The sequence below is a fragment of the Eufriesea mexicana genome, unplaced genomic scaffold (genome assembly GCF_001483705.2).
Source record: "Eufriesea mexicana isolate 0111107269 unplaced genomic scaffold, ASM148370v2 scaffold2792, whole genome shotgun sequence".
Classification (NCBI taxonomy): domain Eukaryota; kingdom Metazoa; phylum Arthropoda; class Insecta; order Hymenoptera; family Apidae; genus Eufriesea; species Eufriesea mexicana.
The window spans coordinates 591528-606181 of record NW_016910897.1 but is presented as its reverse complement, the minus strand read 5'-3'; the positions used below and the strand labels follow the sequence as shown (position 1 = coordinate 606181).

Genomic DNA, 14654 nt, shown 5'->3' with positions numbered 1-14654 from the left:
GGTTACAGTGGAGGAAATGAACAATGGAAATTCGAATTCGCATTTTGTTGGTTCATTCGATTATTCGAGAGTCGAAACCTGGGACGTGTTTCTAACTGAAAGCTCGTTATGTAGGATACTGCGAGAGCTCATTAGAAACTAACGTTGGAGGGTGTACGACGTCGTCGTAAGTAGAAAAGTTTGGTAAACTTAGCGAGGAGTGTAAAATGCCCCATATGAAACGAAACGCGATTAAATCGCTCTTACGAATTCCATAAAACGCCCAATTTTGTTTCAACGTATACAATTTATCGATGATCTTCCTTGATTTCCGACTTTTCTTAAATTTTGGCATTAGGATGTTCCATTGGTGCTTAAAATAAATTTATAATTTTGTATTTAAAATAAATTTATAATTTTGTATTTAAAATAAATTTATAATTTTGATCTGATGAAATTAATGTGTTTAGCAAATGAATAGCCCGTTTCCTTCGTTTTCTCTGTCACACGTTGGCTATTAGTGGTAGCCGTTCCAAATTAGTGGTAACGAGTATTTTATCGCTCTTGTCATTGCTCAAAAATGTCTATTACCTGTGGAGTCGTTAATAAGGTGAGAGAAAATTCATGGAGAGGTTAAATAAAATATTTTATTGGGAGCATTGGTTCGATAAATTATTTATTAGGTACTGAAATCTATCAAAAGGCTATTTTACGAGGTGAAATACACCTTTTCGAAATGCACCTCTTTGGTTTTCTCTTCTTAGCTGATAGGATTATGCTAATCTGACTCCTGTCAGGGTATTTATTTGTACTCGGGGATTCTATCTAGATTAGTGTACGCGTACAAACTAGTTGACGCAGGGTTCATGATTTCTGGAAATGGATCTCGAGCATGATCTATACTTCTCAGGGACAAGCTTATCTGCTGATGAAGCCGCATCGTTCTTGGTTTATTCAGAGTTCTCATTACACCTGTGGTCTCCGTGAAGGAATACAGCTCTTTGTTCGACACGTACATGTGGCTGATAGACGTAGTCTGCAAAAAGATTCACGGAATTAAACAATTTTGGATGTAAACAATTAAACCATGACCATTCCATATCGCACACGTTGGCATTAAATAGACCAAATTATGTAGGTCACGTAACTGGGTCAGACTCTTCACTTGCACAATTATGGGAAATATGGAAATACTTTTGAAAGAGTTGATATTAACATTTGATATTAAAGGACAGTGACACAATTGTAAACCCCCATTCGCATATCCTGTACAGTTCTAGTGTTATTATCAGTTTAGTATCCTGGTGATTCGACAGCATACAAATTTAACATTGAAAAGATCAAATTATTTGGGTCAAATGACTAGGTCAAACTTTTGACACTTGTAATCGTGGAAAATATAGAACTACCTTTGGAAAAATTGATATTAACACCTACAGAGGCAGATTAACATTTGATATTAAAGGACAGTGACACAATTGTAAACCCCCATTCACATATCCTATGCAGTTCTAGTGTTATTATCAGTTTAGTAACCCGATGATTCGACAGCATACAAATTTAACATTGAAAAGATTAAATTATCTGGGTCAAATGACTAGGTCAAACTTTTGATACTTGTAATCGTGGAAAATGTGGAATTACTTTTAGAAAAAATGATATTAACACCTACAGAGACAGAGACACGATTACACCCTCGTTTACAGATCCCTTAGTGTCCTAGCGTTATCCTAGTAACATCTTAACACTAACAACTCACCATATCCATATAAGTATTCTTATTCCCAAAACTAAAGTCCTCCTGATTGCCAAAGAAGTATATCTTCCTGTTCGGACAATTCTTCGGCTGTCTGACCTTGTCGATCCTTAGACTGGCCGAGTCCAAGGGCGCGATGCCAGGTCGCTCAGGATTAAACACGATGTCGAACTGATCGTGCCTTGGTCTTTCGCCTTCCCACCCGTATCCTGCCCTTGACACTTTGACCTCCACCTCGCAATAACCGATATTAGAATTCTCCATGGTAACGAACCGGTCGTGAGCATTTTCCAGCTCAAAGCCAACGTTCAGCTGCCCGACGATGGCCCTTATCATATCCAGCCTCCATCTGGGGATGTCCCGAGACACGACCAGGTTCTCGATCCCTCTGGAATTGAACCTGATCTCGAACGGGTCCTCGTTCACGAATCTGTTCAAGACTGGGACGAAGTTCCTCGCGTTCGTGCATCTGGAGTCATCCGGGCTAGGCCTGACCACTCTACTTTCAGCGAAACGACAGCTAAGGATGTCGCTGCCTTGCGGCCTGCACTTTAGCTCTGTCGCCACCATGGAGCAGAAATTGTCCCTCTCGTGGACGATATTGGCCAAAGACATGTTCACCAGGACGTCGTAAGTGCATTCCGGAACATATCGGCCCAAGCCGGAGCGGTGGACGACGTCGTAGGCGTTGTGGACGTGTGCGGCTGGAACGACAAGGAGCCTATTAAACTGGACGGTCGGAATAGATCACACGTGCCGACAAATGCGTAGCAGGATGCCTTTGACTCTGTCTGTCTGTATCACGCGGCAGTTTACGGTCATTATACCGCGTACAGAATCGATGCCTACCGGTTGCAGCAGGAACGGAATCGCGATTATTAATCGCTGGGTCGATCATAGACATGTCTCTATTGAGTCGCAATTTCTTGCTACGGGATTTCGCAATGGCGGATTTTAACCACTTGCGCTACGATTTAACTTCCGGTTGCTGTGCTGCGCTTTACAATATAACATACGGTAAGGCGTTACATTGACGCTGCATCGCGTCTGAGAGCTAACTGTTAGCCGACGTGAAGGACACGTTTTTGTTTCTGCGACAAATGCCTATCGACGTGGTATACACGTCGCTGGCGGCTTTGGAACAAAAGCATCTCGACGTGCGTGGCACGTCTTTATAGCGCAAGTAGTTAAAACGATGAAATTAGGCTGATCGTGAGTGGAGATCAGCGGATTATTTGCGTCCGAATCGGATCGAGGTATACTAGGTGGTTGCAAATGATAGCACATGATTTTCAGTTGGAACGTTGAGAAATTAAATTCAGGACCAGGATTGGGATTGGGATGAAGAGACGAGTTCAAGGATAATTCCTAGTCAACGATCCTGCGAAGTGCAGAATGCATAATATCGTCTGAGAAACTGGTTTTAATGTTTTATTATATTATATTATAATATATTACCGATACGTGGTAGGTTTAATGTTATTGATAAATAACGGAATGAAAGAAAAGATTGATTTACTTCCAGTTTTAAATATTTCCTTTATACGTGAAACATAGAGTTAATTTTTTAGTTTTCATTTAGGCGGCATGTAAATAGGGTAAATGTGTTTGTGTATAAACAAGGTGTACAGGTGATGAGAGTCGAATTTGGAGTGTGCACTCCTAACAAGAAACCTCATTTTTGTTTAAGATATATTAGAATATCCATTGAAAAAGTGCAAACATATCTTTTAACAGTTTATAAATTGTACAGCTAAATTAAATAAATTCTACAGCTTACTTATGAAAGCTATATTTAAAATAATCAGTAAACAAAATTCTTGAAAATAAGCAACAGTCCTGTCGTTACTGTCCTGTGACGTAAATTTCAAACGAAATATTTAAAATATCAGGGAGTTATTGGCAACAGGATTGAAAAATTGAAAAATAATTCAGAGTGCAAAGAGGTAATATATTATAATGAGAGAGATTAATGATTGATTCCCGGAAATCCATCGAGCTACGTAACCTTTTCCATTTTCTCGTTTACCGTTTAAACTGAACTGAAACGCGTTCCAGAAGTTCATAATTCGTAGGATGATAATCCTATATTACACGTACAGGATGCAGGGGTGTACCTAATTAACTGCGGGAGAGTGTAACCAACGAATCGGTACTGGTTATAAAAACGAAAGAAATCTGTTCCCCGAAATTGTACGTAAACACGTGTCGGAATTACGGTTCCACGAATCGCCGGTATTTCAGCGAAGGCCGGAAAAATCCGGTGGAAGACGCGACGCGAAGGAAAATACTAGCCGGTGAAAAATATCCTTTGATATCGTGCTGGTCGTTCAAATATCCTCTTTTCAGTTTATCGACGAGCGTATCCTCTCGCGTGTACGGCTCGAGACCGCCCTTCGGCGTGCGCGAGGCTACCGGGCCAGCTTTCAAAGCTCGCGGTGGTTCAAGCCGCGGTGTTTTATCGGAAAAGCATGTCCGATCCTTATAACAACGGCGGGGACCCGGCGAGTGCGATGATGGAACGAGAGGGTAAATAAATTCGCGAGGTAGTCGGAAGAGGATAGCGATGTAGGTGAGTTTATGCGAAAGGGGGGAAATGGGGAAGTGATGGGGGCGATTGTTGAGTCGAGGGTTGATTATCGAGGGAAAATATAAATACAGTTGGTTTGAAATGTGTAGCACTGTTGTGAATCATTGTATGCAATAATACATGTAATATTAATTAACACTAGATTTACGGAACCCGTCAATTTGACGAAAGGGTTGCTCCAATTTAATCCAGATTTAATTAACTTATATTAACCCTTTGCACTCGAGAGGTGACATTTAATCAGATTCTAAAGATCGATGTTAATTAATGTATCAAATTTAAAATTATCTAACGATGTGTGGAATGTCGAAGAAAAGTAATTCTATGTTTTAATTTGCATATGATTTCTCATTTACCATTTTAAAAATATCGTCGACTCTGTGACAGAAAGTCTTCGAATTACTATTTTTCTGTAACGAAAAAGTCGTCGAGTGCAAAGGGTTAAGACTGTTAATATAATATGTAATTGCTTTTAAATTAAACTAATCGTTAAAAAAAAGGCACGTGGTTTCCTTTACCTGTCAATTTGACAGGTGTCCTTAGAAATAGGTATACAGATAGCGTCTGTAAACCTAGTGTTAATAATGGCGAAGTGACACCGTTAATGTTGATATTGAATTAACAATCTGGATGATCTTACAAATCAGAATGCTTTTAAATTGAAGGTTGGTTATTTAAGATAGATGCAGATACAATTAGTTGGAAATCATTGTATGCAGCAATGTTATTAATTAACAATGGTAAAATTAACAATAGCGAAGTGACACCGTTAACATTGATATCGAATTGTCAGTCTGGATGATTTTAGAAGTCAGGACGATTTTAAATCGAAGATTGGTTATTTAAGATAGACGAAGATACAATTGGTTGGAAATTGCTGTATGCAGCAATGTTACTAATTAACAATGGTAAAGTGACACCGTTGATGATGACATTGAGTTGACTGTCTAGAGTTCGTAAGTAGATGGTAATGTGAATACAAAAATTCGTAAAATGGAGATAATGGTTGAGACGAAGGTTAATCATTGAGAAGAGATATAGGTACAGTTGGTTTGAAATATATAACAAGCTTGCAAACTCATTTTAGGTTGCAATGGTACTAATTGGAATTGATAAAATGTTATCATTGATGTTATTGACTTTGAATTGACTGTCAGGATGATGTTAAATTGAATCTTGCTTATTTAACAAAAATGTAGATAATATCAGTAGCACTAATTGGCAACATATCAATATGACAGTACCAATATATTACCTGTTAATTTCTATCACATCACTTCGATCATTATAATTTATTCATACTACGTTTAGATATATAAAATTCCAATCGATTCGTTAACTATCATTTACCATCAATTCACTATCCCCAAAATTCTGCATAACTTTTCGAAAATTCAAAGCCACTCGTTGTTAAACAGTGCAACACTGAGTCCAACTCTATCTCTGCTATTTTTCCAAAAAATCCTAGTGTCTCAAAGATGGAAAAATTCGTTCTATAGCACTCGACTGACTCTAGGCGTCCTTGCTATATCGTTCGAACTAACTACGCGAGTATATATAGCGAAATTCTGTCTAGAAGATGGATGTGTCATTCATAGGAGCGTCGTTGAGAAAAGGAAGCCGCGTGCGTACGTACCCAGTAAAAATGGCAGAATTATTACCAACATGTCGGACAGCTTCTGCTAAGGCGACTGATGCAACCGCGTTCTATCTGTCTCCTCTTTATACGACAGATAACTTGATTCATTACTGTCTCCTTGAAAACAATTTCATTAACGACCGCTTCCGTGCGGATCGTGGTTTCTGCACACATCTTCCGTATCTCTTCGCACGCTTCGTATCATTTTCCATAGTTCCTGGATCGTTCGAATACGAGACACGCCTTTAAGATTCTAATAGACCCCGAGATCCTCGTTCCCGGAGGCGTTTAAAGTTTAAAGCGAGTCGGAAGAACTCACCGAGAGACCACGTTTCCTCGTCGCGCGATCCGCAAGTGTCTTCGTCGTCATGGCTCTTCGAACGCTATAAGTTGCTTGACCTGACTCGGATCAACGGGAGGATCAACGGAAAATGTGTTTACGATCGCGTTAAACCTGGCAATTTTCTTGAGATCCTAACTCCTTTCGAAGACAGTTCCAGCCGCAGCTAGGATCATTCGAGGTCGAACTGGACCTCTCGAAGATCATTTCAAGGTTATTCGAATCTCCATAGAAGTAATTTCAATCGTGGAAGTCTAAATTCGAATCTTGACGAGGGTCGTTTAATATTAAACTGGTTCATTTGATAGTCACTTCAAGGTCACTTCTAAGTCTATAAAGGTAATTTCAATTTTTAAGCTCGAAATTCGAATCTTGACAATCTTGACAATCTTGATATGGCTGTTTAAGGTTAAAATGATTAGGTCGTTTAAAGATCGTTTTAAGGTTATCTGAAGGTTCACAGAAGCTATAACTTCAGTTTCGAAAGTCGAGAGAAAAGTCACCGCAAAAGAGCTTCGAAAGTCATTGGAAAGGCCGTTGGAAGCCTAGCATTTGGTTAGTAGCGAATTGTTTCAAGGTCATCTCTCGATGAAATCATTAAAAGGTCTAGTCAGTGGCTGCGAGGTCGTTCGAAGGCCGAATCACGCAGTCTCAAGATCATTCGAAAGTCTGACACGCTGACATTAAAATAATTGAAAGTTCTGTCAAGGTTGCGCGAAGTTCCCAGTTAAATTATTCAATGGCATAGTCCTTTCTTCGAAATTCACGAGTGGGAATAAATAACGTTGTCTAGTATCTTTCACAGGGACAAAAATAAATAACAGCGGCACTGGATCTAGCCAAGTTTCTCAGAAGCAGAACACGCTATTCGACGTTCAGCACCTTGAACTGTCCTGGGTTCTTTCCGTTCGAATTAACGCATTGTACCGGTCCCTTGTATTAAAAGGCCAAAATTGAATTGACCCATCGCCACCAGTCGACTCGACACACACTTTTCGACCACGACCTCGTCGTTGAATACAGCCTTGAATCCTCTTTCACTCGTTCATCAGGCTTTTCCTCGCGCATACTCTCAGTCATCGTTAACACGTTCACGTGCAGACAAATGATAGATATCATGGTCGACATATGTGTCTTTCACTTGTCAAACTCTCGAATTAATTAAAAAAAAAGAAAATCGATAAATTCCCAGAAATAAAATATCATATTAGATATAAACAGTAAAGCACGGATAGAATGATTTGGCATTAAAATTTAGAAAATGAAGGGAATTCAGTGGGCAGCCAGCGTCAACACTAACACACACAGCTTCGTCACAGTAGATAAAGAAGCAGGGTCTCTAGAGACCCCTTTACCGTTACCCGAGGATTAATCACTTGATCACTGTGAATAATAAAATAATCGAAATTTATTTTTCTACATCGAATAAAAATCGCCACATAGTCTCTACTGTCGAAAAATGGCGACCAAAATTGAACAATACGCCGAAACGATATTTTTACCAAATTGAAGCTCAAATTCTCGAATATTTTTCTACGAGATTTACTCCTTAATCTTCGCTTTTAATATCATAATATCGTAACAATTCACGAAACTCCATTAAGCAACGGAATTTAAATCCAGAGCTCCGTCTAGGTCTTCTAATGATTTAAATATGGCGCCAATTTAGAAATAAATTCCGTAATTCCTTAACCTTCTCCATAATTCATGTTGGAAGAAATTAGTCGACTAAACGATGAGTATTCGATCTCCTAAACTTTATCAGATCTAGTTGCAGACTGGCAGACAGGGTAGCTTTAATTGTTTTCCAGGCTCCGAAGGCCTTCTACGACCCTCGCGACGCTCCGCGTTCGGTGATCGAATTAAAGGCGGTGTATGCATCGCTGCGGTGTAGATTCTCGGTACCAACGGATCGCAGATGCGATAGGGTCCTTGCTTCCTTCGCACCAATCGAATCGTTTAAAGCATTCGGCCGCAATTAAAGTGGAACGCGCTTTTAGCTGCTGTCGTTTCCGCATTCTCCGCGCAGCTTAGCTCCTGTCGTTAATTTACGCGATTATCGAAAGCAAAGACGTTCAGACGGTTTCCATTTAAACGATTATCTCATTTGCTCCGAGACAAATTTGATGAAGCACGGATCGGATTTACGATTCTGCTAGGAATATATTATAAAAGATTGGGATAATAAACGAGTATGGATGAAGTAGTATAGTTTCGATACGTCGGTGTTATTCTAACCTCAATTCGAACGCGCGCGAGTAAGGCGAGATTCGAGTATACGAACGATACATTACTTTATTATTTACAGAATCAAAAGATACAATTACACACTATTTACAACAATAGTGAATTTCGTCAGAACCGACGAGAACAATCGTGAATATCGATTGAAATCGCTCGGCTAGCTCGGCTAGATCTTCAACATGTCTTCCATCGAGCTGTCCATCCGCCATCTTCCGACGAACATGCTGGCCGGCTCGGGATCCTTCACCTCCGGCGCTTCACTAACCGCCGGTGTGATCGATTCTAACCTCAAACTTATATTCTCGTACAAAGTCGTCATAATTTCCCCCGATCCCTTTTTCATCACCACGTTCGTTATCACGTTCGTGGTACCAGATATGAACTCGTTGGACGTGATCACGATTTGACTCTCCGACGAAATCTGCAACGAAGCATCGTTTCGTTTCGATATACGTATGTACATACAACGCTAAACGAAGCATAGACGATCTCAGCGATTCTCTCCGATTCGAATACTCACGACGGTGGACACCATGTCGTTGGCATGACTCATAGTCTCAGAGCTACCGAAGAGGTACGGCACCTTGTGAGTGCACATATTAAGATTCCTGATCTTCCTGATCTGCACCAGCAGGCCCTCCTCCAACCCGAACACCGTCTCCAAAACGTAGCCACGGTTCGTGTGGAAAGGATGGGCGACCGTGCCCCTCTGCACCGTGAAGATCGTCACGCACTCTCCCTGCGTGAAGTTCTCCACCAGCTCGTACGTGTGGTCGTACACGTTGACGAGCACACCGATGTTCAACTGTTCCACTATCGCCCGAATCATGTCCAGCTCCCGTGGCTGTATATTCTCGTTCACCACGAGACTATCCAGGCCCCGCTCGTTGAACTTGATCTCGAACTGGTCCTGATTGATCTCGTACGCCTTCTGTCTGGACACCTGGCTAATAGGCACCGCCGGTACCTCGGGATCTAAGTTGTCAGTTGCGTAGCTGTCAGCCTTCGAGTCCCGAAAATGGCAGCTGAACACGTGGTATTCCTTCGGCTGGCACACCAGCTTCGAGGCGACGTTCAGTCTGATGCTCATGTAGCTGTCTTTCTCCGGGAGCTCCGTGGAGTTCACTTGAACGTGGAAGGTGTACACCGGCCCGCAGCACCATGACGAGTCGATGGAGACACGTGCGGCTGAAAAACGCGTCCACGTGATGGATTAATCGCGTTCCGCGAGTCTTGAAGATATTTTTCGGCTGATCCGTCGTGAATACCGCGCGGAGAATAGAGATCCATCCTAACCGAGCTACTCACGAGCACACGTGAACGCGAATTGAATGATTGGACCTGGCTTGAATAGGGCCGATTAGGGGAGACTGGTCTCGCGCTATCTTTCGATTCGTATCACGCGGATGTACCTCATCCCAGCCACTCTCTTTATAATTTCGAGTTTCCGCTCGATCAGCGAGAGATCGAGGTACAACGACGCTTATTTGCCGGTTCTCGCTTGTGGATCGGGATCGAATACGATTCGAAGGCACGGGAGAAGGTGATGGAGGCGAATAATGGTTACTCGATGATTCGCAGGAGGATTAAGAGTGAAAAGGACAGGTGGAGGCGAGAGGAGACACGCGCATATGAGTGCCATCGCGTTGTCTCTGGCATGGCTTACCTATGAAAAATGGCACTACGTTCAGCAATGCGTTCATGGTGACACCGTGCAACGTTCAACTACTTTGGTGGAGTAACCGATGTTGGGGCCGCTCTTATACCGTGGCTAAACTGCACTACTGACCTCTTCTTACGATTAGCAAGCTCCAATTTACCGAAGCCGACTCTCTCTTTCCAGTTGGAAAATAAAGTGTGTGTGCACAGGCGGTGATAGGTTTAGAGAATTGATACAGTAGTTCCAATCGGGGTCATGAAGGGACCCTCCGCGACCCGTTAACACACCATTTCGAAACTGGCCGGCAATTACCTCGCGTGTCAACGACCGTCGTCCCCGTGCTTCTCTGCTAGTCCCTATGCAGGAATTCTTCCAGGCTTTTCGCCGCTTTTCGGTTTTCCCATAAGCTGAATTCGTAGTTACTTTTCGGTTTATAGTTCGATTCGATAAACTACGTCTATGGTTCCCTATAGTCCTCTGTGGTTTCGCGTGTTTCGAATTTTAATCCACTTGGATCGATTTCTATCGTCTCGTGCGTGTAGCGTGTTAATTTCTTGGCTAGAGATTCGAACTTATGACTTTTGTTTTTCCCTTATGGAATTCTTTTCGTTTCGCATGGTGTTAGTACGGTTTTAGTGTGATCTTGGATATTGTAGAAATTTGGAGTTTATTTTCGTTTCAGATTTTCAATAGCAGACGATCTAGAACCGTCGATAAATACGATTCGCATGGAATTGTACAAGTATCGAGTGGAAGAAGAGCCTAATTGGACACAACAACGCGCGTTGCCGATACACACGTCGAATCTCGTGTTATTAGTCTCGAAATCGATAAATTTCACGTTACGATACACCCCAGCTTTAAGGGAAACACGCGATCAGTTGAAACTCGCTATTAATTACCGACAGTTGAAACTGCTCTCTATTAATACGCCTCGCGAGCTTCTCCAACTTTATTTCACATCCAACACGTTCTTCGGGAATCGCTTTGAATAAACAATTCGGAACTTTATTTTCTACAAATCTTCGCAGTACCACCTGCGAGACGGGATAGGTGAGGGAAAGAAATTTTCCAGGCGCAGAAATTTTACTTCGCAACGTACCAACAAATTAGTCGTTTATCCGAGTCACACCTAAACAACGTGCTTCGAGAAGATTTCGAAGTTTAATTTCGACAATTACTGTTCGTCATATCGGCACACTGGGTAGGATCAACGGAGATTAAAGACAAATGAACGAAATCGAACCACATTTTACTGAAGTATCCGTCCAAGTCGTACACGTCCACCCTGTTGATGCTGTCTGACTGGAAGCTATGCTTGGTAATACGCATCTGGCTGGTGAAATGTCTCTGAAAACATTGCAAGAATAAACGAATTACCAGGTGAATAATTAACCAGAAATTACATTAACATCATCGCGTACCAGTTTCTCCACGAATTCCTCCAGAGACATGTCACGGTGTCTGTCGACTCTGTTTCCCAATCTATTCTGTCCAGCTTATATCGGCTCGTTGATTAATAAAACTAGCTGATATTCTCCCTCCATGGTCTTGTTATCCGTTTTCTCGTACGAAACTTCGTAATCCACGTCGCACTTGCTAATAACCGTGTTCTCTAACCTAGTTCTCTACTTTACGGTTCTTATCTTCGACCAGACGCTGAACGATTCGCTATCAGTCGATACAAGTTCATGACAGTTTCGTTCATCGGTCCATCGTTTTCCTGGAACACGTACTTCTCGATTCCGTCCTCGTTGAACTTGATCTGGAAGATTTCCGTAGTCTAACTTCGAATAAGACACGTTCTGGTCCTCTTCGAACGGTGAATCGTACGATTTCGCAAATACGCCATTTTTAAAACGGCATCGCAAACTGTTCGGTTCCTCTGGTCAGTATTTCATTTCAGTGAACACTCTCGATTCCACGTCTCTGTGTCCCATGTAAACGTTCGTGACGCTCACGTTGAACGTGTACTCCAGTCCGTATCGCCATGGATAGTCGTAACTTTTGAGACGAACGGCTGAAAGTGAAGAGAAATATTAGTTATTAGTAAATATTACTTAGAAAGATTAGGTTCTGTTCGGTTCATCTACGTTTAGCTACGAGAGGTTAGGTTCCGCTGGGTTCATCTACGTTTAGCTACGAGAGGTTAGGTTCCGTTAGGTTCATCTACGTTTAGTTACGAGAGGTTATGTTTCGCTGGGTTCAGTTATGTTCAGCTACGAGAGGTTAAGTTTCGCTAGGTTCATCTACGTTTAGCTACGAGAGGTTAGGTTCCGCTGGGTTCATCTACGTTTAGCTACGAGAGGTTAGGTTTCGTTAGGTTCATCTACGTTTAGTTACGAGAGGTTGTTTCGCTGGGTTCAGCTATGTTCAGCTACGAGAGGTTAAGTTTCGCTAGGTTCATCTACGTTTAGCTACGAGAGGTTAGGTTTCGCTAGGTTTATCTACTTTTATCTGAGATCCACGTCTATTTAAGGTCCATCTCCATCACGGAGCTGTGACATAGGGAATAAAAGAAGACCATGGAGTAGAAACAAGATGGAAGGGAACGGAGATGCTGGTTGATAGAAATTGATAAAGATTGATAAAAATTGATGGAAATTGGGTCACACGAATGGTCCTCGAGACGCGAATTTTTACATAATCGACGAATCGAACGGGGAGAGCTTCGGCGTGAACGGTGTTAACGTGTGGTTGCAACTAGGAATTAGGTCACACGAATGATCCTCGAGACGCGAATTTTTACATAATCGACGAATCGAACGGGGAGAGCTTCGGTGTGAACGGTGTTAACGTGTGGTTGCGACTAGCTGATCTGTCCTTCGTGAATCATTGACGATACCAACGATAACCGGTCACGAGTATACTAATAACGAGCAATCGGGGGACCTAACTGACCTAGGAGAAACGACACTAGAATAAAGTTCATGCAAAAATTGAAACGAAGTTTTCTTCCTCAGATGGAGAGGCTGGCTTTTATACGTCGTCCCCGGTACCGTATCTGCAATGAAGTTGGTAGGGGGCAATTTATGCGATACACGTCCACAGCTGCAGTTCGAGCATATCACGTGTATGAAAATTTCCTCGACCGATTTGATCAGTAAACATACGAAAAATAGATAAAAAAGTCCAATTATTGGTTTAATAACTTCATTGTCGATTGGTATTGGTAAAATAATGTATTAATTCTCGATGATTATGCGAAAGAATCTACTAATCGATATAATATTAACATTGGGTACATTCGTTTACGGTCGGACTATTAATTCGATATTATCGAGTTTAGATCGAAAATATGATTAATTTCTATTCCATATCTTTGACATTTACTATTTGCTAAATCGATTAACTTCACAAAATAGAAAAGACACTTTAATTTTAACCATTAGAAGTTAAGCTCTAATCGAGTACCTTGATACAAAAATTTATAAAAATTCGAAAAATGGAGATGGCAACCTAGTCCTGTGGATGACTCATATATCGCATACTTGGAACAGATAATGAGAGAATAAAATTACAATTTATATACAGAATCGATAGAGTAGATCAATGTTCAGTTATGATTAAGTATATTAAGCTCGTGTTTGTGTATCGATCGCAGGATGAACGTGCACCGGACCAAGTAATTAATAAGCATATTAATGGCGTCTTCGAAGTTCGTAAGTTCTCGCGGTTCGCTTGTGGTTTGAAACAAGTTCGCGACTCTGATAGGTTTATTTACCGAGTTCTAGTTTGAGTGATTTCGCGCTACACGTGATAGAAATTCACGCGTGGAAAATCGTCGAGATAATAAATTTTGTTTCCTAGATTCCACCGTGATTTAAATTTCGCGCGTAACCTTCGATTAACCGTTATTTTTAATTGCTAAATGTCGAAAGATTTTTGCAGCGAAAGAAAAAAGTAAGAGTTGAAACAATTGAATGAAGAATTAAAAAAAATTTGTAATTTAAATTTTGGGTTATGAAATGTGGTGTAGATTTTCTATTTCTTCCTTTTTTTTTTTGTAAAGATGAGAAAGGAAAGCGTTCGAAAGAAAAATGAGTAAGGAAGTAAAAAATATTTAGGTTGAGAAAAATCGTGAGATACGCTTGGTAAAGACCTTGAAAGTGACATTTATCTCGTAGAATAAAGAGAGTAATTTTGTCATTATCGCGTTGACCAGCAGCAATGATCTCGTTTGTAACACTAAATTAGATGACGTCGACAACTAGCCCGATAATAGGCGAAACAATGATAGCTTTTTATAAATACCAAGAAAACTGGTTCGTGGTTTAAGCGACTATAAGTTCGTTTAAATAGTTGCAAAATATTTGAGATTTATTTATTTTTTAAGCGATTTCAGTTAAATTAAATCCTCTAATTTTGGTACGACAAAACTTGTGCACGTGCATTGTACACGTGTTAGATAATTAGTCAAATTTTTGGAAATCGTGATTACTTTTG

The 14654-nt window shown here is 41.0% G+C and overlaps 2 protein-coding genes across 3 annotated transcripts; both read right to left on the bottom strand.

The window, feature by feature from the left end:
• Positions 1-619: 619 nt before the first annotated feature.
• Positions 620-6022, bottom strand: LOC108550512 (vitellogenin). Its single transcript, XM_017904251.1, has 3 exons — positions 5962-6022; positions 1739-2439; positions 620-1015 (listed from the first exon to the last, which is right to left on the bottom strand). Exons 1-3 carry the CDS (start codon positions 5990-5992, stop codon positions 782-784), a joined length of 966 nt encoding a protein of 321 aa, XP_017759740.1. The 5' UTR covers positions 5993-6022; the 3' UTR covers positions 620-781.
• Positions 6023-8680: 2658 nt separating this feature from the next.
• LOC108550546 (uncharacterized) lies at positions 8681-13153 on the bottom strand. 2 transcript variants are annotated; one of them, XM_017904302.1, is made up of 5 exons: positions 13110-13153; positions 11633-12228; positions 10215-11556; positions 9069-9736; positions 8681-8969 (listed from the first exon to the last, which is right to left on the bottom strand). In XM_017904302.1, the coding sequence occupies exons 3-5, from the start codon at positions 10249-10251 to the stop codon at positions 8715-8717; spliced, it is 960 nt and encodes a 319-aa protein (XP_017759791.1). In that variant the 5' UTR covers positions 10252-11556; positions 11633-12228; positions 13110-13153; the 3' UTR covers positions 8681-8714. The 2 variants fall into 2 exon arrangements, with proteins under 2 accessions (XP_017759791.1, XP_017759790.1); XM_017904301.1 differs by having other exon boundaries at positions 10215-11558; positions 12660-13144.
• Positions 13154-14654: the final 1501 nt, after the last annotated feature.

Excerpts from the sequence above, each read along its gene's own strand:
- LOC108550546 (XM_017904302.1), bottom strand. The coding sequence starts at position 10,251 with ATGAACGCATTGCTGAACGTAGTGCCATTTTTCATAG. Across the intron at positions 9,737-10,214 it reads CGTAGTGCCATTTTTCATAG|CCGCACGTGTCTCCATCGAC; the intron begins GTAAGCCATGCC and ends CGCGTTTTTCAG. Across the intron at positions 8,970-9,068 it reads ACGACATGGTGTCCACCGTC|ATTTCGTCGGAGAGTCAAAT; the intron begins GTGAGTATTCGA and ends GCTTCGTTGCAG.
- LOC108550512 (XM_017904251.1), bottom strand. The coding sequence starts at position 5,992 with ATGTTGGTAATAATTCTGCCATTTTTACTGG. Across the intron at positions 2,440-5,961 it reads AATTCTGCCATTTTTACTGG|CCGCACACGTCCACAACGCC; the intron begins GTACGTACGCAC and ends TTGTCGTTCCAG. Across the intron at positions 1,016-1,738 it reads AGAATACTTATATGGATATG|ACTACGTCTATCAGCCACAT; the intron begins GTGAGTTGTTAG and ends ATCTTTTTGCAG.